The sequence below is a fragment of the Centroberyx gerrardi genome, chromosome 22, assembly GCF_048128805.1.
Source record: "Centroberyx gerrardi isolate f3 chromosome 22, fCenGer3.hap1.cur.20231027, whole genome shotgun sequence".
In the NCBI taxonomy this organism is placed as follows: domain Eukaryota; kingdom Metazoa; phylum Chordata; class Actinopteri; order Beryciformes; family Berycidae; genus Centroberyx; species Centroberyx gerrardi.
This window is the reverse complement of record NC_136018.1, coordinates 10,219,845-10,236,402: the sequence shown is the minus strand read 5'-3', so window position 1 is coordinate 10,236,402 and position 16,558 is coordinate 10,219,845. Positions and strand designations below refer to the sequence as shown.

General features: G+C 40.7%; 1 protein-coding gene across 1 annotated transcript; it reads left to right on the top strand.

The window, feature by feature from the left end:
• The first annotated feature begins 268 nt into the window (after positions 1 to 268).
• On the top strand, positions 269 to 6,543 carry LOC139929511 (Golgi reassembly-stacking protein 1-like). The gene is made up of 9 exons (XM_071922431.2): positions 269 to 438; positions 1,023 to 1,103; positions 1,732 to 1,935; positions 2,726 to 2,812; positions 2,930 to 3,060; positions 3,247 to 3,391; positions 3,533 to 3,650; positions 3,762 to 3,884; positions 4,348 to 6,543. Exons 1-9 carry the CDS (start codon positions 373 to 375, stop codon positions 4,614 to 4,616), a joined length of 1,224 nt encoding a protein of 407 aa, XP_071778532.2. The 5' UTR covers positions 269 to 372; the 3' UTR covers positions 4,617 to 6,543.
• Positions 6,544 to 16,558: the final 10,015 nt, after the last annotated feature.

Here is a 16,558-nt window from a genome sequence, read left to right as displayed (position 1 = left end):
ACCGCTGAAACGCCCATCAAGGACGGCTAATCGAAATGAGTTTGATTGATATTCTCATATCGTTACTTATTCTTGAACTGTGTAGGTCTGCTAAAAGCCGGTGTGTGTGTGTTTGTGTGTGTGTGTGTGTGTGTGAGAGAGAGAGAGAGAGAGAGAGAGAGAGAGAGAGAGAGAGAGAGAGAGAGAGAGAGAGAGAGAGAGACTCGATGTTTCTGCCATCTTTATTTATTAGCCTTGCCTGGATTTAGCACTAGCGCCTGTCAACCTACCTCAGCTGTTAGCACTAGCTAGCTATCAGCTGCTTAGTAATGACTTTTATTCTACCTCAATGACATTTTAGTCAGTGTTAGTCAATAGTAACAGTCGAAGGCAATGGGGTTACCGCAGAGTTCGTTTTTGTCAGACGGGGGAACCAATAGTGGATACCATGTCCATGGGGTACGTTGGGAAGGGCAAGGTTGCATGTAACCCACGGTTGCTTAACGTACTGCTGCTAACTGTAGGAAGCTAAGTTACCCACTGTAGCTCACTACCTAGCTATGGTAGTCCTGAAGAGAAAAAAAAAACATTGTTGTCGCTAACATGAAGTTGTGAAGAAACACAATAGCTGGTTACTCAGGTTATCCTTGTAAATGCAACTCTTAACTGTGGTCAACTTCATAATCACTGGTGTCCTCCTATGACGATGAGGTGGCATTTGGCACGTATCCAAACTAACTAGCTTAGCTACAGTCCATGACTGCCTACACACGTTTAGCACCTTCTGAGCTAGTAACTAGTAAGTTACTCGTACTTAACTTTACGTAACGTGTTAACTTATTACCATGTGAGTGGCATCCTCTATAACGTTAGTTCTGCAATGCACAGAGGCGATGAGGATACCCAAACTTTGCCCACTGCAATGCCTTGAGTTGACACACGGCGGCGACTGTGGCACTGTAGCCTGTCTGTCAGATCAGCAAAACTCAGAGGTGTTTTTTGTGTGTGTGTGTGTGTGTGTGTGTGTCTTTTCCACATTTCAGGTTCAAGAAAACTCACCTGCTCAGAGGGCTTGTTTGGAACCCTTCTTTGACTTCATCCTCTCAATAGGAAATACCCGACTTGTGAGTAAACTCTCATGGGGTTAGTCAAGAATGAGTTTGACATATCCCCACTTCAGAAAGTAAAGATATTCCCAAATGACAAACCTTGGCTTTCCAAAGCATTGGAAAGACTTGTATGTAAAAGGAATAAGGCTTTGAATAATGTATGCATCATGCATCATTTTCCACTCTATTTTTATGCAATTACTTCTATTTTTTATGCAATTACTTCACCTGCAGAAGGTATGATGCCTCTGGGCTTCATATCGGCGTTACACAATTTTAGGCCAGTAGCCTCACTTGTGCTGAAAACATTTGAAAATATAATCACAAAGGAAGTTCTAAAGAGCTGTCTCTAGATCTCTATCCTTTTGCAGGTAGGACAGGGAGATGTGTGGAGGATGCCATACTAACTTTAGTCAGTCTCCTGTAGTACCATCATCTCCAGGCCCCTCAAGAGGCTTTTTGTGTGACACTGATGGAGAATCTTAAGGCTCCCCTTAGTTTAGGGGTTAGAAGCAACAGTGTATATACAGGAAGGCTGTTGTAGTGTTTTTAATGTAAAATGTCATATTCTTTTAAATGAAAACTGGTTATCCACACCAGAGCTGTCGGAATTGGGATAGTCCATATTTCCCTCTTCCCCCAGAATAAAGAGAGTGACCTGCTGAAAGACCTTCTAAAAGCCAATGTGGAGAAACCAGTCAAACTCGAGGTGTACAACACCAAAACCCAGCGGGTGAGGGAATTGGAGGTCACACCCAGTAACATGTGGGGTGGTCAGGGCCTGCTGGGTGCTAGTGTCCGCTTCTGCAGCTTCGAAGGAGCCAATGAGAACATCTGGCATGTCTTGGTAAGTCAAGCCTCGCCCCGATATGTGTCATTCCCACTTGTATGGGAGAGAACCTTGCACCAAACTCCATACAAAATACTCAGTTGAATGTTGCCTTGCTTATCAGCAAACATACATATCTCATATAATATGACTCAAGACCTTTTCCAAATCATTAGGATCCACTGGTAATTCTCTAGTAATCATCCTGCAGATTTATGAAGGCTCACCTTGGGTTATGGCACAAAGGATTGCAACATCAAATCTTGTGTATTGGTAAATACTCAACTTTTTAACTGGTTCACCTGTTATTCCTATTTCATAAGGTTGGAAGCCTTGAAAAACAATCTCACCCGGTAACCTCTTGTTGATCTAGCCTTCAAATAAGGATTTTATTGCTGATTTGGTGAGGTGATAGTGAGCACAGTTTATTTTATTATGTTGTAAGATGGAAAATTCAATGAAGATGAAGGAATAAAAGTTGAACCAGTTCCAAAAGTTGGAGCTGTTTGGTGGATCACTTTTGTGTTGACTAGTAGATCCTACCGAGTTGAGTCATATGCTACTAGGTATGTATGCGTGCCAATATGCATTGCAACATACACTGCCATTTTTGTAAGGAGTTTGGTGTGTTATTCTCATACATACATTCCCATACAAGAAAGAACAGAATGTGTCAACGCTAAGTCAAGCTACCACTTACTATATGTCTTGTGGCTGCAGTGTATATGGCTGTTATATGATAATTCTGTTTAATGCAGGCAGTGGTTTTGAGCATATAATGTATCAATAACCCTCATTTCCCTGTTAGGATGTAGAAGCACATTCTCCTGCAGCACTGGCCGGCCTGCAGGCACACCATGACTTCATTGTGGGAGCTGACCAGGTGATGCAAGATGTAAGTTTCCATTTGTTTTATTTCTTCCATTATAAATGGATCAAATATAGGCATACATAAGTGCAACATACTGTATTTTTTTTTTTTTAATTATTTCTTTTTGTGTAACCCATGCAGTCAGAGGATTTCTTTTCTTTGATTGAAGCCAATGAGGGGAAACCTCTGAAGCTCCTGGTGTACAACACACAGAGTGACCAATGCAGAGAGGTGGTGGTGACTCCAAATGGAGCATGGGGAGGGGAGGGAAGGTAGGGATTCTCCAACAGACCATATATTGTTAATACAGATTGATTTGTCTATTAATTGAAATAGACCTGTTTGATATTGCTGAAACCTAAACATATTACAATTTCTCAATGCAAGACCTATATATGTGTACAGACACAACAAACATACGTATGGGATCAGCTTGTCCTGTTTGTGTTTTATTTTAGCTTAGGCTGCGGTATTGGCTATGGCTACTTGCACAGGATCCCAACTCGTCCACTTCAGCCAAACACCCAGAGTGAAAGCAATCTTCAATCCACTGTGACTCAAGTTGACACTAATCAAGAGCTTCCTGCAAGTGACCACACTGAGGTACAGCTTATCAAGTCATTTTTCAAATTAAGATGACTTTTTGTTCAACCAGAGATGTACACCTTTTTAATACTTTTTGTCAGATATTTCTGTTAAGGTTGTGGGTGTGATTAGTCTGAAACACAATTTCTCTCTCCTTAGGTGCCTTCAGTAGATGCATCAAGCCCTTGTGGTGCAAGTGAACTGGGTCTGAATCAAATGGAACAAGCTGTGCAGGACATGTGTCAAATCTCACCCATACAGACTGTTACGGACCAAGGTAACCAGAACTAATTTTGAGGGGCAAGAATATTTTTTAAGTGTCTGATTTAGTTAAAATATGTTTTAGAAGACAAATAACTTATGGACATTTGTTCTTTGTGAATGTCAGATATCTCCAACATATCTGAGGCAATGACCCCAGACCTGTCAGATATGGTCTCCACCAATGACATGGGCAACAGCTCCATGTTTGTTAACTATGGAGATGACTCTTGTGATCAGTTCAGCTTGGGTAAGTACAATTGATTAAATTCTACAGATGATCTGAAGAATTCCATGTTTTTAATGCCACCCCAGTTGTTAAAAAACAGTTATTGGTGATGTACCTTTAATGTTTGGGCCCATTTTGTTGTTCGACATTTTTTTCTTATTGATAAGAAATGTGTCGGAATATTTTCAGCGCAGCCACTATTTAGTTTCAATAGTGATCAATATCACTATGAATCTCTCCACTTACACATACTGCATATAAGAAGTACAGGCCTGTTCTCTTGGGGTTGGTGAAAGGCATTTTGGGAAATGTTGGAAATCATTAACTGAAGTAGAAGTAGATGAGGCAGATTGAGGGAAAGTTTGTATACCAAAAAAGTAAATTACAACTTTTCATCAGAAAATAACTCCTGGAATGCATTGAACATCACATATTGTGGTTTCCTAGAGTGGGATTTTCCTTTAACTGCACTTATTTCTTCCAGATAACTCATCTGTTGGCCAAACAGTGCCTTCACCACCAGAGGAGGAGGAAGAATCAGGCGTCCAGGAAGCAGAGGAGGGGCATCTAATAGACCTGATCACTGATACTATTCCCAGCAGTGAGGGCACAGTTGATATTGTTGGCCCTGATGTCACCAAAGAAAACCTGGGTGACAGTAGTACCCCAACGGTGCAAGGTATGGATCTTAAACCCTCAAGCCCCGGCCACATGGAAGAAGAGATGCAGGAGACAACTGCGTTAGACAAATAAGATGACGGCTGTATAAGAGTAGGAGTAATTCTCTTAACTCAGAAACATTACTTGTTAAAGCTGACCTGCATTAGAGGAGATATAGAGCTACAGTATACTGCAGAAAGCTTCACTATGATTGTAAGTTGCATCACTGGAATTCTTTTGGATTTCCAAGAGTTCTATTTATAAAGGGTTGCCATTGCTGCATGCTAATTTGCACATCTCAGTAAAATATTATTTTGACTAATGAGTGCTAGTCAGATGATTAGTACAAATACGAATGTACTCTATAATTTACTTGAGGCATACAGTACGTTTCCACATCAAACAGGAGGGAGCCTATTGTCTCCATATTCTAAGCCTTAGTTGCTGTTAAAATTAATATTTCATCTGAGTTTGCCCCAAAAAAGCCAAAGCTGAATAATTTTCGGGGCATTTGTTGCCCTTACCATCATCACCACCATTTTAATACTAACTGTATTGTTTGAACTATACAGTTCAACATGTAATTTTATTTTTTATATTTTGTTATGGAGGGTTTGTGTTTTTATAGGATTTTCTTTTCTGATCAGGTGACATAATGTTGGATAAAGTCTGTTTTTCTCTTTTTGGAAGACCTAGCACTACATAATACAGTAGCCGTATTTATTGTGAAGTTACCCAGGGCCTATATGTGTAAATCATCTTAGAATATAATTGCTGATGAGACCAACTTACCCTCTATATTCATGAGTAGATTTGACCTCACCAGTGATACTAGATTAATACTGCTATTGTTGGAAGATTTATTCATGCAGGCCCTGTTATCTTACTTGCTTGTAAAAGCCTTAGTCTACTGTGTTTATTGCACAATAAAGGGAAAATCCACCCTAAAACAGAATTTACTTTTGTTGTTGCTCTCTCTAAGATAAAAGTACGACTGTTAATGCTATAATTTGTGAAGCCATAGAGAGACCACTTCATTTATGAAGAGTTAGACCGACTTTGTAGAAACTGTCATAGTACCCAGGGAAAGTTTCCAGGAATATAAGCGCATGTTCTGGTTGCACTGCAACAATTTGGGTGTAAAAGCTCAAAGATTGCTCAAGTCCACAAAGTTGCTCTCCAATTTATTGATGAGGAAGCTCCAGAAAGTGCTTCTGGATGTCATCACAGATAAGTGTCACAGCTCTCTCGTTTCTGCAGTAGTTTAGGGAGAGAGCTGTCTTTGTTTACATGGTGGAAGCCTAGATCCTAAAGAAGTGGGCTTGTCACCAGAAGGCCACCAGTTTAGCTGGGAAAATGTGAGTGTTCAGCATTGGTGAAATAGAACATGCCTTCTCAGATGACTTTCCCTGGATAAAAAAAAGGATAAAAAACTGGAATTTAACTGCACAAGATCACAGGAATGACATTAATTTTGCTTTAGTGTGGATTGTCCCTTTAATAATTCTCAGTGAGTTTGAGACACTGAGCTATGTACGGAGAATGTTTGATCTAAATCACCATTCAAGCCTTTAATTTTCAGCTAGATGTCTTTTGCCTTATATCTCATTGAAATAACACTCATTTTGATTATCCTACTTTCTTATAACAAGTTTGGACTTTTTGGTTGGTAAAAGTAGGCAGCAGGTTGTGAACACTGGATAAATTCATTTGTCTACACCTTGTTTGATGCAGCTCTCTAACTGTTTTAATTTTCTGCTTCTTAGCTTCACATAGATTTTATTTAAATTATATACTTGATTCCTTATGAAAAGAAATAAAAATTAATAATTTATGATTTATATAAAAGATGCTACTGAGGATAAACAAAGCATATTCTACTTGATTCTTTTATTTTGATTAAGTGTTTACATAGTTACAATGCAAAATTGTAATGTTTTCTGTATTTTATCCAATGAAGGAGACACAGAGTGATAATGTTGTGTTGAGAGCACATACATACCAGTTTTGAATTAAAATACCAAACACAATAAATGTTTTCTGTTTATGTCAAAATCAGTGACTCATACTAGGGTAAGTTCATGCTTTGAGACAGCAGGTGTCAGCAAACACCTCACCATAGATCCACATATACTCCAAACGCTTCACAGGTTTTTCTGCCATTGCAGAGTCCGTCCAAAATGTTCTCAGTCTCCAGTGTCATATTTTCATTCTGAAGGCAAACATTTTCAAGTGTAATGACACAGAATGTGTTTAAACAAAGTCACATTTATTCTAAGAACTGTCAAAATACAAAAACGGGATTGATTGCTTTCTTAGTGACCTCCTTGGTTCACACCAGCAGAATAGGGGCAGCCTGCTTTGGAGAGGTTTGGGTAAGGGGGCAACTTAGCAGTGCTGAAGCCTCCAAGTCCCAGTTAGATGATACATCATTTGCACCATTCATATCCATCTAACCCAGCATATTTGTGGCTGGAAAAGCCCCCCTCAAAATGAAATAAGGAGCTGAATTTGAAACCATGAAGAGGGGAAGTGAAAACATTAAATCATAGAGGTAAATTGATCTGTCAGATGGCAGCTCTCTTGAGGTTAGGACCAATGCTTGCATCTCTCCTTATGCTATTTGATCCTACATCTCACATACAGTCATTGAGGAGCCTTGTGGGTAAGATATGAGCAGCATGCAGCGTCAGCGGTTGATGATGACACACTTTAATCGGATTGTACCAATAAACGGCCAAATATTATTGAGGCTCAGCTAGTAGAAAACGTCATAAGCAGGGCAGCTACAGTATGGAGATGTAGCAGAGGAGCAATATGCCTCAATTATTTACCAGGGCACTCCTCTGTTGAAGGGGGGGATGGGCAGTGAGGGAGAGAAAAGCCACTGTGGGGGAAGAAAGACGAGAGGGAGATGGAAATGTTGGAAATGAGCGTGTGGTTTTCTTAGGGATGCACAGATTTTGACAGTTTACCTGGCACATCTGCATTTAAGGGATTATAATTCTAAACTATAAGTAGTAGCTTAGTAGCTATACATCTATACATGACCATGATGGTAGTGACGATCATTCAAATTTTCCTCACACCAGTTAAATTGACATCTATACAGTAGAGACTTGGATGACCTCAGGGTGAATGAGCCATTTCCTTTGCTCCTCCATGAAGTCATGCATTTGGAACATGAGGACGACATTGTTTGAAGATGCGGCCTGAGGCAAAAGCCAGCAGCTGGGTGCCAGGAGGAGCCAAGAGGTGAAGTGTAAAGGAGGCCACCTCTGGAAGAACATGCCTTAATTGCCTTCATTTTCTTCCTTCTTACAGTCTCAGAGGACACTGTGACGCAGCTGAACCCACTTGTCAGCTTAGCTTTTCCTCAACCAGTGAGAGGCCAGGCTCACAGGCATCAGCATAGTGCCCGCTGCCTTAGCCTGGCTTTGCAGCATGTCAAATTGTGAAATAGACGAACTACAGAGAAAGAGAGAGGGGCAGAGACATGGGGAGAGGATGCAATAGAAATAAGGATGAAGAGGACATTGAAAAATGAATTAGTAATTGCTCCAACCGTAACGGTCACACGTGTTAACTCTCCAAGCAGAACTGCTGAAGTTGTCTTTCTTTTCTCTCTTTATCCTCTGGCTGGTGTGTATGTGCAGGGCTCTACTGTATGTCACCGCTGGCACAGGGTTACATTGTCATTTGTAGATGCTCCAGTGACTTAAAGAGAGCTGTTCTGAGCAACTGACTCACAGTGGTATATCCATGCACCATTATGAGTGAGATAGCTAAAAAAAAAAAAAAAAGCTACAGCTTTAATTATGGTATAAGCTTGAACTTCCAATGCAAAACATGAAAAACAGCCAATTTTCTGTGCATATGTGTGGTCGTAAATCCATAAGTACACATAACTACACAGTCCTAGTCTATTTTCTGCCTTTTTGTCACCTTTCCACCCCAATCGCAGATACCTTGGCACCATGTATTAGTCGGAGGTGTCAGAGCTGCATTTGCATACAGGCATCACGCAGTGTTCTTCACAGTGTGCATGCCAGAGCCAGGAAATAATCTCAGTAAGTGCCTGCCTGTATTAGACCACCACTGTAAAGATCATAGTTACATTCATTCATACAACAGCACTATAGCACTAAGGGGCCTGAATTCATTAGGAAGCTGTTTTCATCTCCTGCAGTGATTTCCAGCTAACTATACGCTTTCTTTCATTTGTATGGGAGACAGACAGGATTTTTTGCTCTCAGCTTTCAAATTGCAGCTCAGCACATGCTGTAGTCTATATGAATAAGTAGTCTATCCTGCTGCCTCAGTTAGCCTGCGGTGCATAACCTGTACCTGTGATGTCCTTGTTACAAACCCAACCTGGGACCTTTCCTCTTTTCTTTCTCTGCTGTTAACTGTCAAAAAAAGCTAAAATGCCCAAAACTGTCCAGACATTGTTGTGCGATTTTGTGTTGATTTCTTAATGAGAAAGCATGCAAATAGGACACAGTGGCCAATAAGGAGGTTAAGTGAGGCTGCCCTGCTCTATTCTCAATACTAATTGCCATTCTGCAGGGGCGAGGAGCTAGACACACATTGTTCTACTGTCAGGATGTCCCTGCTGATGTCCAGCCTCCACCCATCTGCTATTGTGGCTCCCACTCGCACTAACCTGAAAAGCGAAAAGGATGTGATTTTACTTGAACATTACATCCATTAAAATGCCACCCTTTTTCACTGCTTTCCAAACATCAAACTGCGGCATGTAATTTGGTAAAATCAGATTGCTTCTTTAATTGTTATCCAATATATTTCAGTCCCTCTGGTTCTTTCACTAATTTGTTCATGTAGCAATAGTTTCATGGAACTGATAGGTGGCCATGGGCTGTTTTCTGATGGTTCCTCATTACAGTTTCTTTGCAATATGATTTGGGAGCAAGAATTTGTTGTCCATTGTGTCCTGAGACATCCCTTTGAGACTCTATAGTCATGATGAAAGGAAACTGTGTTGCTACATCATTGTTGCTAGGCTCTGAATCATTGCCACAGCGCCTGCTTTCATCTTTTAAATGTTAAAAAAGGAAAACTAGATTTTGCCAGCATTTTTCTATATATTGTGCATTTACAGAATGATCAAAAAATATCAAGCTACCACAACTCAACAGAGTGAGCAGCATTTTTTGTCCTCAATTTACTCACTTTATTTTTTGCCTGACTCTGATTGTGAAGGCCTCTTGTTCTAGTGAGAAACAGCAGATGAGACAGAAGGATAAAGGTTTGGCTCAGCCTCTCAGTATGAATATGAGTGGATGGAGAAACACAACTCAGCATGGCTCCTGCTGTTTGCCTGTGTCTGTGACATATTTGCTGTGACATCTCCGTCACTACCCAGGCTTAGCCTTGACTCGATAGGGAGCCGTCTCTTAGAGTTAACCTCATTTTCAGTTAACCATCGGCCCACAGGGCAATGCATGCGTGGCCATGCCCTCCTCTCTCAACATATATGAACATGCACATGATAGTGGCATGCTATGCACTAAAGGATGCACAAAGCATGAAAAGCTAGACTGAATGCTGTAGGATTAGCCTAAATGTCACAACCACTGGTCTAATATTTTTGTCATCGAGAAAATGTCATCACCATTATTGTTAGGTAAAGCTGCAAAACTGTAACAAGACAAGGTGTTGTTGTTGGTGGTCTAAAATTCCCAAAACGTGGCCAGAGATATATGGTAGTTTGCATAAATCATAGTTGTGCTACCAGTGTTCCACAGCACATCTAAACAGAGGGGAACAAAATCTATTTTTGCTTGTCCGGTGCGACCAAATGAGGATCACATGGTAATTTTAAGCCATACCTGTCTAGAGAAAAGCCTGAACAGGAGTGCACCAATTTTCCCCTGTTGTTCAATAAAATCCTGAATCACATCATTAATCATCTGCCTTTACAGAGATAGCTACAGCAGCCTACTTATTTCCAATTGTAGCTCCTTCAATCAGCTATGGTGCTGCTGTGTGTATGTGTGTGTGTGAGTGTGGATGAACAGACGATGGCCTCAATGCGACAACGCAGCTTGTGTGTCGACTCGCTTTTGCATCAAGCAAGAAGGCACTGATTTACCTGATAACCGGAGAGGTGAATTTTTGCAGGGTGGCGCTGCCAATATGGCGGTGGGGGAATGAACAGTGTCAGGTTTTCACAGCAAAGTGGAGGCACCGCCTCACAGCGACAGGGAGAGAGGGATTAGAGGGAACAGTGGTGCAGACAGACAAAATGTAGAAGAATTATCCAGAATACAGCTCTCAGAGGCACAAGAGCAGCAGAGGGAGGGAGGATGTGAAAATGGTTTTTACTGCCTCATCTTTTACTAATCTTTATTATTTTAAGACAGAAAAATGGCAGGGATCTCAGAATATCATTTTCATGTACTCATAAAATATTTAAATTAACATAATGATGTATAGGAAAAAGACTTGTTGTTTGGTGGACACTTGTATCCAATCTTAGATGATCCAGTGGCTGTTTTGAGCAACTGAAATAAAGCCACAGCTTTAATTGTGGTATGAGGTTGAACTTCCAATGCGAAACATGATAAACACAACAAAGCACATACCATATACAGGTATCCTAGTTGGAATCAAACCTCTAACCCCGGCAGTGTAAGTTTTATCAAAACGTCCAAAAACGAAATAATCCAAAAGCCTAATTGTGATTCATACATAAGCTGTAACTGTCAGGTAGTGATGTCTGTGTACACACCTGCGGGCTGACAGAGAAAGTTTCTGCTGCTGAGTCCCTGTGCTGTTTCACCTTGTTGCTGTGGCTCAGTGTAAACATTGTTATGACAAAGCCTTAGCCCCCAGACACGGAGAGGGAAAAATATTCAGGCAGGGAGGAGAGAATGAAAAGAGAGGGGGACAAATAAAGTGGCAATGAAAACAATGGCCAGAATGAGAGTAATACAGTGGAATATTTTGTGTGTTTGTGTGTGTGTGTATGTGTATGTGTATGTGTATATGCTAAAGTGGAAATGTGCTGCACCACTGTTATCAGGTTAGGCCAGAGCCACATTCTCCAACAACGGCTGAGCTGCACAAACGTTCGGCCTCCCCAGGCGAATCCCTTTTTTGTAATTACCTTCCAGAGGGGAAAGAGATGGGACTGCACTTTACCGTTCTCCTGCTCCAAATGGCCTGGCCTCTGTCAAGGGCTTTCTTATTCAGCCTACATCCATATTACTAATGTGCCCTTGAATGAGGCTTCGAATCAGAGGCCATTTGTTATGCAAGTCATTAAATCGCTATTAGAGTTTACGTGAACAGCAATCAGTTGATGCCATTAATGATCCATCATAATTACGGTGATTGGATGAATGGCCAGAATCTGCATTCACACAGAGCTGGCCTGAGTCCAGGGGGGAAAGGGAGTGTGGAGATGTTAGTGTTTTATTGCAAAGCCAACATTGCCGTGACATGAAATGAAGACTTTATTTGCCTAGCGAGGGGTAAACAGAGACTGGCAGGTGGGTCCTGCCTGCTGCCTCCACCTGTGAGCGCGATCAATGTGATAAATGGAGAACAAAACGCTGAGGTGACTCAGAGAGACCTGGCTGATCACTTATCTGCTGGTGAGTCATCTGTGACGCCTATTGTCAACACTAGCCCTTCAGACACAAGATGGACGATGGAGTATTATGTATGCGTGTTTGTATGTGCATGCATCTGGATGTGTGTGTGTGTGTGTGTGTGTGTACATGTGTGTGTGAGTGGGAGGCTTTCAAGCGCTGATGGCAAAGTTGCAGTGGGGTCCTCTAGTGTCTGCTGCAACACACACACACAGTGACTGTGCCGCCCGTGGTCCCTCCAGTCTTCCAGCAAAGCCTGGAGACACATCTGCCATGAAAACATGAAGAGACAATGCGTGGGAAGGAGCAGTTCACTGATCTTGAGATTGGAGCTGTTCATTTCCTGCAGCACGGTGTGTTCTCTGCCTTCACCTCACATCAGAGGACAATTCTCCATCACACACGGAGGGCTGCACCGCTGCAATAAAGGTGAAGAGGTTAATTAAACCCTTTCCTTTAACTTTAACTGAAGCACTCTTCTTCAGTTAAATGAATCGGTGTATGTCTGTTGATCATGCTTTCATCTCTCCATATACGCAGACTGCTTAGGTTATATAAATCATATTCAATGAAAACACTAACAGCTCTCTCATGAGTGAATCATTTTTTGACACCATCAGTTATGTGATCTGAGTGGAAAAATAAATGAGCCATTGGGTTGTTCTTTCAGAATTCAATAGTTAAACTTTTACTTAAACATGTCTTTCCCCAGCAGGCCATCATGGCTGCCTAAATTGATTGCAATTATTCTGTCCCTATGGCAATTTAAGATTACCATGAGGGACATAATTATAGGGTGCTGCAAGATGTCTAAGAAGCCTTGATGTTGTCTTTTTCTTTCTCGTTTTTCGTGTTTCCTCCCTTTATTTTCTACTCATTTCATGTTCAAATTGATTTACCAAGGGCCAGTCATACTATATGTTATAGTTATAAAATCTTGCGATCTTCCCTATCTACATATGGTTATTTTTTATTTATTTTGCCTGGCTTTGTCAAATGCCTTCACTGGGAAAGGGGAATGATTTAACCTATAGGTTTTCATGATGTGCAGTGAGGTACGATGGAGCCTCCTTCGCAGCAGGACCATTATAGCAAGAGCTGTAGGTTAATATTTAGGTGTTTCTACAGCAGTCTGCCCTGGAGTTAGCCAGCTGGCAGCTGCTGTGCATTCCCTTTCTTTCCATTTATATTCCCCACCCAGTCACTACAGCCCTGGATTCACCACCATGACATGTCAGGCTACATGCAATTCCAGTAAGTCATGTAAAGACCAAGGAGAAATAACAAAATGTTCAGTCACTCATACAGTTTGGTTATTACAACCTTCTGTAGCAATTACAGTACCATGAGATGTTCACAGCTGTCAGACACAATTTCAGAATTTTTAATTTATCTGATGTAGCACATATGCATTCACACACCATTGTGTAGTATGCTTACACACAGCTGTGGTGCAAATCCTGCTCCCCAGTGAGATGCCTAATAAAAGAGTGGATTAGCAAAAATCTGCTTTCCGTTATCTGGCATGGGAGCTGGCAGAACTACGGACAATCCTTTTCTTCTGCGCTAAAAAATAACACCTCTGTTCCTAACCCTAACCCAAAGTTAACACAGTGTATCTTCAAAATGTACTGTTTTTTAAATCCTACCCATTCAAAATGAAGGAATAGTGTATAAGTGTAACCTGCAGTACAGTATATGCTGCCCTATTAAAAGTAGCCTGTAGTACATGTCTAATGTCATCCTTTTCTACATTTCCCATAGCACTGTGGTCACCTCTCTCCACCCGCTCTGCACTGACCCACTGATAACCTCTCTGAGAACTTACTGTGCTTTAGTCAAAAACAATCAATTGATCGAAAAAGGCTAAGTAGTAGAATCCATTTGCATCTGAGTAATGGCTTCAGGCAGGGTCCAGGGTCTTACATGTTCCTTTCTGGTAAGATGCTTTTGGACAAACATAAGTGACCAGGATGAATCTGCATCCAGCCTTGTGGTTGAAAATGTGGTTTTAAATGAAGCATGAGCAGCTGGATCCAGACGCAGAGGTCTCTAAAGCTTTCAAAATGATGTGCTTGAAACCCTTTTTGTATTTTCTGAATGTACAGATTCACAGTGGGGAAATATTTTGAAGTGATACCTCTGGGGTGGATGATTTATGATGTTTTATTAATAATAATAATAATAATAATAATACAAAAATGTAGCAATTGTGCAAGTATCATATTTCATTAATGTTCAGTCCTTCTTAAACCAAATACTGGCAAATAGGCATCAAGAAGAGAACATAATTATTAGCATCATACATTTATACAACAGGCAATCATAACCCAACAATTTTTGATTATTTAATCCAAAATATAAATCAGTTCATTGAAGTACTCCACCCCTTCGCAATCATAATCACACATACACGCACACGCACACACACAGACACACACACACACACACACACACACACACAATCATGCCCACACAAGCACACAGCACAAAGAGAAGGACTGTGGGGCGGTTAGGGCGGAAAGTATGTGGGCAGATGATGCTTATCCCTGCTCATTGCGTTTCCTTTGGAGGAAGCAAATAGACTTTTCCAAGAGACAATCAAAACAGTTTGTTTTTATTCGAATATGATATTGTGCCTGTTTATACAAGAAATTTAATATATACCAAACAGGAACAGGGTAAATGTTGCAAGCATTTGTAATTTACTCTGGATAACAGTGCCTTTGATGTCTCATGTCTACACACAGCAGCCAAACAGCAATATTAAATTCTAATGTCCATGGCAGTCTGGAGGTTATGATCTATAAAATAGCTCCCTTATGCTGATCGGCTGTATGGTTGGACTTGTCTCAGGCTTTCACTGATAATGTTGCTCTCAGACTGCTGTCAGGAGCTTTTATCTTCTCTATTCAATGTGTACAAAGGGGCCTTTTATCATGCCTGTTGATTTAATAATAAAAAGACTGACGACCATTAATGTCAGCTACCCCCCCCCCCCATCCCTCCCCCACACCTACACACACACACACACACACACACAGAGAGAGAGAGAGAGAGAAAGAGAGTAAACACAGTATATATGTAGCCTAAATAATGACTTGCATTTTGTTAATAAAAAAAAATTATAATATAAAAATAATATATGGTAGATAAACCAAAAGAAAGGGATGGCACGGTCTTCTTTGAGTGCATTTTTATTGCCCCAGTTTTATTCCCCATCCCTCATCCTCTCTGATGGGAACAGCTTGGTCTATCTCCAGCATCAAAAGATAAACAATGGGAACATGCTCATTCTAGAGATGGTGTCAAAGGTGATGTGTTTTCCACACACCCTGCCATTTGCTGCCATTTGAAATCACACTCAAACCATATCATGAAGCACTTTAGCTTGTATTTTGTCAGTGTGACAAATCCATTATTCCATTCCCACATTTCCCAATCATAGTTGTCATGTATGTCATATCGACTGTATCATCTATAACATATCAACACTGAAATGATTACAAAATGCTGACATCTGGACTGTATACAAAGGTTAAGGAACACATTCGTTTATAAATTTGTTATGTTGTGTCTTTTGCTGTGTTATCTCAGATGTTTTACACCTGGATCGTTGCCAAAAAAGCAGCGACAAAACTGTTGAAGCAAGTGTTTGCATCCTTGCACATTTAAAGGCAAATCTGAGCCATCAATGTTTGATCTATAAAAGCCAACATCCTGTGGACAATTTGAACACAACAGAAATGAATCCACTGAGGAATATGCAATTATAAGCTTCTTAGCTTGTACCCCATGATTCAAGACATTAAACCCAGTGGATGAGTCAGCTGCACTCAAAATCCCTTATCTGGTCTCTTTTTCCCCTCATTCTACCTCTCCACTTCTTTTTTGCTCCCTTAATCCTTAAAGATATCAGCCAAGGATAAACAAAAGTGTATTGAAATACACAAAAAAGATGGCAACTGAGTGGTGGCGATACTGGTAATACAGGGGTTTACAGAAAGCTGAGTGTGTATGAAAAAAATCCTTTCCGGGATCATTTCTACAAATGAGATTGTGTTCTTAACAACTTGGTGGTTTAAATGAGGGCGCTTGAGACGCTATTTTGGTGCACTGACTTGAATAAAAAATGCTGCGGTGTCACACAAGGCACAACCAACACTAGTCACATTTGAGAAGAGGAATGGCATTTAGAGGATCAACCTCTTTGTTTTTGGGCTTACTTATTAGCCTTCTACCATAATTTAATTTGTGTTTCTTCCACCTGTCATATCTACAAACACTAAATTTTACGTTTACTTTTCAAAATGCATTTGTGATGTTTTGAGGCACTGTCTTCTAAGAGTGCAGTATACCTAACTTAGCTATTTTTGCCCTTACAGATGTGTCATATTATCAGACCAATAACAAGAG